This window comes from Lotus japonicus, chromosome 3, assembly GCF_012489685.1.
Source record: "Lotus japonicus ecotype B-129 chromosome 3, LjGifu_v1.2".
In the NCBI taxonomy this organism is placed as follows: domain Eukaryota; kingdom Viridiplantae; phylum Streptophyta; class Magnoliopsida; order Fabales; family Fabaceae; genus Lotus; species Lotus japonicus.
In genome coordinates this window covers 97,166,549-97,177,140 of record NC_080043.1, presented here as the reverse complement: position 1 = coordinate 97,177,140, position 10,592 = coordinate 97,166,549, and the positions used below count along the sequence as shown (strand labels likewise).

The 10,592-nt window shown below is 38.0% G+C and overlaps 3 protein-coding genes across 3 annotated transcripts; 1 reads left to right on the top strand and 2 right to left on the bottom strand.

The window, feature by feature from the left end:
* Positions 1–283: 283 nt before the first annotated feature.
* On the top strand, positions 284–2,520 carry LOC130747966 (pentatricopeptide repeat-containing protein At4g25270, chloroplastic). Its single transcript, XM_057601035.1, has one exon. The coding sequence runs from the start codon at positions 521–523 to the stop codon at positions 2,084–2,086; it is 1,566 nt and encodes a 521-aa protein (XP_057457018.1). The 5' UTR covers positions 284–520; the 3' UTR covers positions 2,087–2,520.
* A 167-nt stretch (positions 2,521–2,687) lies between these two features.
* LOC130747967 (pectinesterase inhibitor 4-like) lies at positions 2,688–3,657 on the bottom strand. Its single transcript, XM_057601036.1, has one exon. The coding sequence runs from the start codon at positions 3,652–3,654 to the stop codon at positions 2,992–2,994; it is 663 nt and encodes a 220-aa protein (XP_057457019.1). The 5' UTR covers positions 3,655–3,657; the 3' UTR covers positions 2,688–2,991.
* A 3,134-nt stretch (positions 3,658–6,791) lies between these two features.
* LOC130743100 (21 kDa protein-like) lies at positions 6,792–7,810 on the bottom strand. The gene has a single exon (XM_057595215.1). It carries the CDS (start codon positions 7,546–7,548, stop codon positions 6,871–6,873), a length of 678 nt encoding a protein of 225 aa, XP_057451198.1. The 5' UTR covers positions 7,549–7,810; the 3' UTR covers positions 6,792–6,870.
* Positions 7,811–10,592: the final 2,782 nt, after the last annotated feature.

Here is a 10,592-nt window from a genome sequence, read left to right as displayed (position 1 = left end):
ATTGATTTTAGTCCCTAAAGAGTAGTCAATAAAATAACTTTAAATAAATATTGATGTACACGGAATGAATATGGACCATTGGAGAGAGATGAAGAGATAAGTGATAGCTTTGATATGCGATGTCATGTGATCGGAAGAGAGATATAGAGAAAAAAAGAGTATCTCAAGATGTATGCACTGTTTGGTGGTACACGTATCATTACTAAATAATTTTAAGGCAAAAGTCTAATACAATACCCTTTCAAGATAAGATTTTTTCAACACATCCTTGTTTATTAGATAAGATTTATGTAAGATCTTTAAATCATACAAGCCTCGCACCTAATTTATTGAATTCCATTCCCTCTTCAGTAAAGCCTTGCATAAATTTTAGCTATAGAAAGTGTGGTGAGATGTGTTGCCATCCATCCATCCATCCTGTAATCCTCTTAGAACTGTGAAAGAAAGGAGAGTGTTGATGAGATATAGTATCATACTAGACAAAGGCATCAATTAGTGTCAAAGAAGTTAGAACTTTAGAATGATAGGCACTCTAAGCTTCCCTCCAAATCCCACTACCTTGTGCTCTGCTAAGAAGAACACCAACAAAGATAAAAGCAAGAAATACAGAAAGTGGCAAAGTGAAGATAGAAGCAACACTCTTTCTTTCCCAAAACCAAAATCAACCCCACTCCTCATCCATCAACAACCTTATCCCCAAACTAAACACCAAGCAATTGAACAAGTACTCAAAGACATTGAAGCTTCTATAGAGAAAGGCATCAGAATTGACCCAGAAATCTATGCTTCTTTGCTAGAAACCTGCTACCGTTCCCAAGCCATTCGTCATGGTATCCAAGTTCACCGCCTCATACCTACAGTCCTTTTGCGTAAGAATGTTGGCGTCACCTCCAAGCTTGTGAGGTTGTACGCTTCTTTTGGGTACATGGAAGATGCCCACGACCTGTTTGATCAAATGTCTCAGAGGGATGCATCTGCATTTCCCTGGAATTCTCTTATCTCAGGGTATGCTCAACTGGGTCTCTATGATGATGCCATTGCGCTCTACTTCCAAATGGTGGAAGAGGGTGTGGAGCCTGACTTGTTCACGTTTCCTCGAGTTCTGAAAGTTTGTGCAGGACTAGGGTTACTTGAAGTTGGGGAGGAGGTGCATCGCCATGCGGTTCGTTCTGGTTTTGGCAATGATGGGTTTGTCCTCAATGCACTGGTTGACATGTATGCTAAGTGCGGTCACATTGTAAAGGCTCGAAAGATCTTTAACAGGATGCATCGTAGAGACTCCGTTTCATGGAATTCAATGCTCACAGCTTATGTTCATCATGGCCTTGAGGTTGAGGCAATGGACACTTTCTGCCAAATGGTTTTGGAAGGGTGTAAACCTGATTTTGTTTCCATATCCACGATTCTCACAGGTGTCTCATCAATGGATCTCGGGGTCCAAATTCATGGGTGGGTGATCAGGCGAGGAGTTGAATGGAACTTGTCCATTGCTAATTCCTTGATCATAGCTTACTCCAAACATGGAAGGTTGGATACAGCGCGTTGGTTATTCAATTTAATGCCAGAAAGGGATGTTGTTTCCTGGAATTCTATAATATCTGCTCATTGCAAACACCGAGAAGCCCTTGCTCTTTTTGAGCAAATGGAGGAAGCTGGTGTAAAGCCTGATAAAATAACATTTGTTTCACTACTATCAGCTTGTGCCTATTTGGGTTTGGTGAATGATGGAGTGAGGTTGTATGCTTTAATGACTGAAAAGTATAAAATAAAACCCATTATGGAACATCATGGTTGCATGGTTAACCTTTATGGAAGAGCAGGAATGGTTGAAAAGGCTTATAGCATCATAACCGATGGAATCGGCTCTGAGGCTGCAGGTCCAACCCAGTGGGGAGCTTTATTGTATTCCTGCTATTTGCATGGAAGTGTAGCTATAGGGGAGATTGCTGCAAACAAGCTTTTTGATTTAGAGCCAGACAATGAACATAATTTTGCACTTCTTATGAAGATCTATGAAAATGCAGGCAGATTAGAAGACATGGAGAGAGTTAGAATGATGCTGGTTGACAGAGGATTGGATTATTAGACAGCTATGCGTCCAAAGACTTAATTAACACCACAAGACAGCCCATGTGTATGTTTCTTGTGTCTCTACATATGCTTGATGATGCAAGGTCCATTCTGCTTCTTCTTTCTCCCACAAAATCTGATTACATTAAGGGTATACTGATGTACAGCAGTGACACGTAACTTGCTGGATTCAATTCCAAGTTAGTATTGTCTTCCTTCATCTCCGTTCTTTAGCATCAAATACAGGAAAATATATTATTTTTTCACATACTATCTTCACATCACATGTAATTACTAGGTTGAGTGCTTTGCCAGCTACACCAAAAGATTATTTTTAAGTCTGTCCATTCGTAGCTGTTGAGTTTTATACCCCTTTCTGAATTGTATGGTGTGGAATAAATGATTTCTTACCCCTCAGAAATAGATAATTCTTTTTGACATGTTCTCTTACTCTTGAACAGAGGAATTATCCGTTGAAGGAATTACTATAGTGATTAGAGACTTAGTTAATTTACATAAGATGTTGGAATTAAACCTCAGACTCATCTAGTATTCCTGTACCCAAAAAGTCCCTGGAAAACAGCATGTTAGTTACTCTTCTTTTTTCTTGCACAAAATTGAAATATTCGGTATTCGATTAACTTATGAATCATGCAGTAACAAACAGGCTAACAGCAAGAAATTTACCTTAACCTTGGTAGCCTATGGAAAAGCTAACCAGCACAACACAACTAATGATCCCTAGATAGCAAGGGCCTATATATGTATACAGTTGACATATAGCTAGAAACAGTAGTGTTTGTTTCTCAGTATGTTTGGAATGGTGGCAACACGCAATTCAAACCACGGTAACTCCAGAAGTTACACTTAGTAGCTTCTTCCTAGTGGTTATAGGACATTCCACCACAGAACCAAACATGTTTAGTAGGCAAGCCTGTTTACGAAAGCCAAGGCATTGCTAGTCATCCATTCCGCATAATCAACACTGGTTTTGATCATCTTCTGCACTGAAGGCCGCACTTCCATTTCATGAAACTCATCCGTGCATGTATAGTCATCAGTTATGGCCGCACTCATCCATGTCTTTATGTCATCCCATTGAAATCTATCCTCATTAGTTCTCGTGCCATTCAAATGCAAAATGCCATCAGCAGATTGCTCAAGCAGATCCACTGTGTCATCAATGTTCTCTCCGCAATCAGCAACGACCAAGGTCTCATCATGTGTCAGGGTGTTCAACTTGGATAGCCTTGTCATTACCCTAGATGAAGCTCTTGCTGCTTTCAGAGCCAGAAGAACAGAGACTCTGGTGAGTATCAAACGGTTGGATTTGATTTTTGATGCGTACGGGGAGAGAGAGTTGTAACAAACATTTGGGTAAGTGGCAGTTGAATTGCACTGGTTTCGTATGAACTTTTTGGAGGCATTGAGCAGGGTAGTATTGGTGGTGGAGTTTCTTGCTACAGAATCAGATGCTGCTTGAACAACAAGGGTGGTTGAGATGAATAGAAGGAATGCACACACAAGTAATCTGAAGCAACGGGGCATTGAAACAAGATCACTAATGTGCAAGTGCAAAGCCATTGGTTTATTGCTTCCGTAGAAAAATGCATGCATAACGGGGCTTTTATAACTCTAGAAGAATCTGTGTCAAATGGCTCTCACTTTGTTGATACGCTATCAAATTCATTATGTCCATCAGCAACTGTCTGCATAAGAACCGTGCAAGATGGGAATGCACGTCGTGCCACGTTCTGATTCCGTGGTACTCTCTTAATACAGGTCATAAATTAAATTAAGATCGCGTTGAATCTGCTGTAACATCAACGGGCTTGCACATGCATCATCTCAAAAATAGACTTTCTCTATGCACTCTTAAAGTCATGTGTGAACATATTTCATGATTGTTACGAAAATTAATTGTTAGTATTTATATTTAATTAAGTTTTATTTAATTAAGTTTGAAATAAATTAATACAAAAAACAATTACAATATTATAAAGAGCGACTCTTATATTTAACTATTATATGATTTGCTTTTATTTTATTTTTCGGTGATAGTATGTTTGGTATAATTCCAATTGATATTCTTTTTTTGAAATTTAATTCCAATTGATATTCATACATAAAATTATAATATGTGGTGCTTGTCAAGCAGATTTAAAGAATGCATTTTACTTTATCTTCAATAGTAAAAGAATATCACGATTTTGCAAAATATTGTGAGCAATGTACATAACATGAAAACATTTAGTAGCGATTGGTAGACGCTTATTTGTGATGGTTTCTGACCACCACAAATTATAGTATGTTGTTGCACCGATGATTTTGAAACATTTAACGTGTCCCCTCAAGCAAGTTAATTGCAATTGTTAAATGTTGGACATTGTAAGGATATCTAGTTTTCTCTCATGATTTGCTATTTCTCTCTATACTTAGTGCATCGACGGGCCATCAAATGACTTCTAAGCTTTGGAGACAATTGAGAAATTGGTGTAGGCTTCAGTTAAGAAGGAAAACGCTCAAGTATCGGTCATCATAGGATAGAAATATCTTAGGTTGAGTAGAGCATGTGCATGTCTTAGGATGAATGAGTAAGTGTTTGATTGAGAGTAAGTGAGAGTAAGTGAAATCAATCACTAAAAGAAACAATAATATGTGTGTCGATCCTGACGTCGACACTAAAATATGTTTAAATTTATTTGATATTCTATTCCACTTAAAGATAGTGTCGGTTTGGTCTAGCTGATGCTAAGCATCGTTTGTTGTGAAACCAACACTAAAACCACCCATCAATTTGCGCCCGCCCGTCGTCCATTAGCAACGGTTTTGTGGCCGACACTAAAATAAATAATCGGCCAAATTAGCATCGGTTGTAGTCAATCTCGCACATCGATTCACCCACAATTAGCGTAGGCCTAGACTTTGATGATTTATCCGCTCGTCCGTGCTTATAAACCACCTTCACACTCTCTCGAACACTAACACTCTCTTAAACCCTCACACTCTCTCCAAACTGTCGCCACCCCCACCTCTCCCTCTGTGCCCCTACTGCTTTCCTCTCGTTCTGCACCAAATCGTTGCCCAGACATTCCTAACTCCCACCTTGCTCCACCCCCACATCTCCACCCTGCTGCTCCTCACCCTGCCCCTCCATCGGCTTTGTTGCCACTCAACCCCAAGCCGCTAGGAAGCCCTGAGTCAAGTTCGTTCCTATGCCTCTACAATCTACAGCTCCAGCACCACGTGGGGAAGCCTGTCCATTTGCGGCCTGCTGCCCCGGCCGTACCTCCTTTGACACTATCTCAACGTTTGTATCTGTAAAGTCCATGTCTTTGTTTCAGGATTAAGGGGTAGTTTGAAGGAGACTCTCTTTTACACTCTGCATTTCTGATTGCTATTGATAGTGGTATGTGGCCTTCTGATTGAAGTAGTATCTTGTGAATATGTTGCCCCCTTTGTTTCCTATACCTTGCTATGTCTGATATTTGATTCATTGTAGATGAAACATGATCATGGTGCTATTAATAATGCCATAACCAATTACTATGCTAGTGTGAGGCGAACGAATGGAATGGATTGAATGAAAAATAAGTTATGTTATTTCCCATAACTCAAACAACCAAAATGCCATCACAAGTTAAACTAAATAAAAAGTTTAAACCATAATTCCAAATCAGAACATAATGCACCCATCATGATAAACTAATGAATTGAAGAGTTTAACGAGTTAGTCTAGATGTATGACAATAGGGAAAACACTCCTTCAAATAGTCTCAAATGAATTTGCATGGAACACAAACCTTGACAAACAGTATACTGGAAAAGTCTTGTGCTCCACTTGGCTTTCATTCGCCATGAAATGCTTCATCCATGGCTTAGAACCGCCTTTTTGGTTGTAGAGCTATTAAACATTCTTTAACCTTCAACTTGTTTTGCGTCTATTCCCTCTGATACTGATCTAAAAAAGGCTAGAGCCTAGAAGCAGGAACTCTCATTACAGAATAACCCTATCAAGCCTTCATGTCTTCCAAGGTGATGGATCCTTTGCTCCAAAGGAACCGTATCATACCTACAATAATGACTTGCAACACTATAATTAATGATAATCTTTTCAGAACTATTTTTGGCAATTTTAAAATGAAGTTGCACTAGTTTGTTAAATTAGCCGTATGATTCGAGTCACAAGGACGACAATACTTCTTCCCCAAAATTAGGTCTATATATAATAAGTAAGTATTGGTGTTCTAATTTCATATAGTTGCTCCAAATATTTTTTCTGCTCACATGTTCTTTACTATTAGTCTCATCTGTAGACTTTAGACTTGCTACATAAATAGTTTTCACTTTACTTTGTTCCTTATGCTGTATTTTGGGAAATTTGATGTATTAGAAATTGGGCATGCTTCAAGAATGACTGGTCTGCCTGCTAATGGAATTTTGGAAAAAGGTTAAAATTGATATGCTGAAAACTTGCCCCACAATGCTCCCTATCCTAAGTGGTCTAGTAATCCCTTGTCTTCTATATTATTGTAACAGTGTCTTTGGTTTTACTTGGACTGCCATGCCTTGTTGTTGGTGTGCAAGGCAAGGTCGACATTGACATATGTTGCAGGGTATATCCAAATTTTTTTCTGCCCAAAAGCATATAAACCATTTTAAACCCATTTCGCACCGAACAAGAACAAGCAAATGCATACCAAAGATGAAATAAAGCCCAAAAAGAATAAATAAGCATAGAAGTTAAACAAGTTAAAAGCTAGCCTCAGTGAGGTAAGCATGATCACTGATCACTTTAGTTTAGTAGTTGAGATTGTTAATGAAATACAAAGCATTGCTTGTTATCCTCAACACCTTCAAAACATTCTTTCTGATCTTGTCCCTCACAGCACCATCCATGTAATTTTCCTCATCAGAACACGTTTGACCATCGGTCATAGCTGCACTCACCCACGTCTTGATGTTGCTGACCTGAAACCCTTTATCAAATCCATTCAAATTTCCCATGGCAGCAAGAGAATCCTGAAGCTCTCCAATGGATTCCTTCAGATTCTCAAAGCAATCCTCCACCACTTGTTCTGTTGTGTGTGCCAGATCGTCATTGTGCTTCAAAAGCTTTGATACGGTGTTAGTGGCACGATAAGCAGAACTTAAGGCTAGTGAGAGAGAAACATTGCAGAGCTTCAAAGGGTTAGCTTCAATTTTCAAAGCATAGGGGTGTAAAGATCGGTAGCATGTTGAAGGGTAAGTGGTTGAACTGCATGAGGTTTTAATGTAGTTTATGTAGGTTTTGGTATAGTGATTTGAAGGAATGTTGGTGGTGGTGTTTTCATGAACGGTTTTGGTGTGATGATTGTACGAAGGATTGGTAGTATTGTTGCAAGCCAAAGCGGTGTTAGCTATAGATAGAAGGCTGAAGATAATTGGAATTGTGAAAACATGGGGTAGTGGTGAAAATGCAAAAGTATTGGAACCCATTGTTTTTTCTTGAAAATATTGTGAGTGTCCTCTAAATGACTTGAACTGAACGACATGATTTATAGGAAAATTAATGTGCCGTTGAGTTTTTCTCTGTTTCCATTATTCAATTAAAGTAACACATTTTAAGGCCGTCCCTAGCTCCACCATTCTACATGAGAGAGAAAACGAAAATTAGGAAGCAATAGGAATAATAAGAAAGACTAGTGAAAGTAAACTTTGTGAAAAGAAAATGATTATTGTAAGAATTAAAAGTGAATCCAAACATGTCAGAAATTTGCTTATTGTTAGCAAAATGATTTGTAAGCATTTATATAGTGTGTTATGACGTAATACGATAAGAAAAGAGAAATAGTTAAAGAGAAAATTAATATTGGGTATATTAGATGTATATACTGTTTGAATGTCTGCATATTATTAGTGATTTGAAGTTCTTATGCATGTACATATAAATTCTACCGACATCATTTCAACACACTGTTTAGCTGAGACTTCTAAAGGCACCGTGGTCTCATATGGGCGCATCGACTTTATGTGTAAGTGGGTTGACCAATATCGTGTAATATATGGGTCGGATAACCCATGGTTCGGCCGGACCAAAACCCAAGCTATAAATATCAGACACCACCCAAGCGGTGGGAGATCTAACATTTCACGTATTTTTCATATCTTGTTCGTTCTTTATCATTTTCAACTGCTTAGCTCGAGTTTGATAGTTTCATACCGAAACACCCCACTAGCTAAATGGTGTCCATGTTTTTGTGGTTTATTTAACCATGTAAACATTGATTGGGTATTGATTTATTTACACTCTTGTTTCTCTTTCATCTTATTTCTACTTTCTTTACCTTTCTATTTTTCAATCTCTTCTTTATTGTATTTCTTGTTTGTTTTTTTTAGGAGGTGAGATTAAAGAATTAAGATAAACTATTTACACTTTTCTGAGGAGTATCTTGTATTTTGTCGTTTTCTTTTTTATTCTTTTGATGTTTTATTGGTACATAATATTAAAGTTAAAACCAAATCCATAACGTGACTGTTGGATAAATTGATGGGCCAGATCTAAGTTAGAGGTATTGTTTTCTTCCCAATATCAACCTAGCATAAACATTTTATATTTTGATTATTTTCTTTCATCCTAAATTGAGAGGATGCATGGCCATATTTATAAGTTAATGGATCATTTTGAAATTTAATTGATGATTGAATTGAATTAAAAATAAAGGCCGGCATGAGAATAGGAAGTAGGAACTGGACCTACACTTGCTCACGTAGTTACTACTTACTACTGGTCGGCTGGGCAATTTGGATCCTCCACCGCGGGCGCAATAACCCTATGAAACCTTCTCCAATAGAATCATGTCCATTAATTTGTATATTGATGGCTAAGATTTATTCGGTCAGTAAAAATAGAGAAAAGATGAAGGAATATGTGCTAGATCAAATTGATCAAACAAGACCACCAAAATGGGTGACGGAAATTAAAATTATCATTAGACATGGGATTTTGGTTGATGATAAATCAGTACATATTTTTGCAGCGATTTTTAACCATTTTTTAATGTTTATAGCAGTTAAAAACCACCTATATGACTATTGGCTAAATTTGATGCGGACTACTAATATATCATCCCCAAACTACGAGCCAAACAGGCTGGCCCATGAACCATTGCTTAACTTGACTTTTTATACAAGAACCCTAATTTTGAAACACTCCCCATGAATGATAGACTTAGAACGTGGAAGAGAATTATAAAGATAGAAAGTAAGTGTTGAGAGGAATCTAGTAACTCAACCTACTCCAAAATTTCCCAAGTCCAAAATTAAATAGTTACTCGACTAATTGACTTATTTATACACATCACCTAACTAAAAGTTTTAAGTAACAAACTGTTAGTTAGTTACAAAACTTCTCTACCCAAAACAATTATTCAATTACAAGGAAAATAATCACCTATAATAGCATAAATGATAGCAGAAGTAATAAGGACCTCCTCCATTATGGTGATGAGAAAGTCGTGGCACCAATCTGCCTGGGCTCTTAATTGGTGTTGACGAGGGAGGTAATTATGCTGCCATGTTTGGTTGATTAGGCGAGTGTGACTAGGGATGGCAGAGAAGCCCGAACCTATGGGCATCCGACCCGACCCGATTTCTTGGGTGAAAACCCGAGTTAAATGGGTTCGGGTTCGGGTTCGGGTTTTACCCGATCACTTTCGGGTTCGGGTTTGGGTTTAACCAAACCCGCACCCGAACCCTACCCGAACCCGGATATGTATAAGTGAAACCTAAGTATTCTGCTTGTGCAGTACAATATATGCAGCATCTTGCATATTAATTTAACAGTAACATGGCAATTACAATGTTACATTACATAATATAGCTCTCTTCACAATCTTTTTCAGGTCGGGTTTCCGGGTTCAACTGTTTGTTTGAGGTTGTATGCGGGTGTGGGTACGGGTCGGGTGAACCCGAAACCCAATGGGTTCGGTGTGGGTTTAAGTTCACCACCCATTTCGGGTTCGGGTGCGGGTGTGGGTTTTTGATTTCGGGTTTGGGTTTGGATTTGGCAAAACCTGCACCCTACCCGACCCATTGCCATCCCTAAGTGTGACTGGCCGACTAACGTTGATCTTGATTCTATATTCGGATATCTATGGTGACTATTCAAAAAATGATCTTATTCAAGCTGAAATCACTCACATTATCGTGGGACCAGCTCTTTTAGCAAGAAATTTTTCATTCACAATATTCAAACATTGCTTAAGAGGAATCAGACATAAAAAGCATTTAAACTAAATAACTATTGAAAAAAATCTATAGTCCTCCGTTAGACCGAGTACTTTAATTTGTACCTCTTCCATTTAAATTATAACATGGTTACTTGTCTAAAAAAATTAAAAATTATAAAAAGTGACACTTTTACTCTAGTTTTACAACGAAGAAGTACTGAATGTTTGGTACTAAAAAAACCAAAAAAAATCTCCAACTATTGGTGCTATATGGCTCTAAAGAACTCTCACCACAAGAAATAAAAACGGAAT

Excerpts from the sequence above, each read along its gene's own strand:
- LOC130747966 (XM_057601035.1), top strand. The coding sequence starts at position 521 with ATGATAGGCACTCTAAGCTTCCCTCCAAATCCCACTACCTTGTGCTCT.
- LOC130747967 (XM_057601036.1), bottom strand. The coding sequence starts at position 3,654 with ATGGCTTTGCACTTGCACATTAGTGATCTTGTTTCAATGCCCCGTTGC.
- LOC130743100 (XM_057595215.1), bottom strand. The coding sequence starts at position 7,548 with ATGGGTTCCAATACTTTTGCATTTTCACCACTACCCCATGTTTTCACA.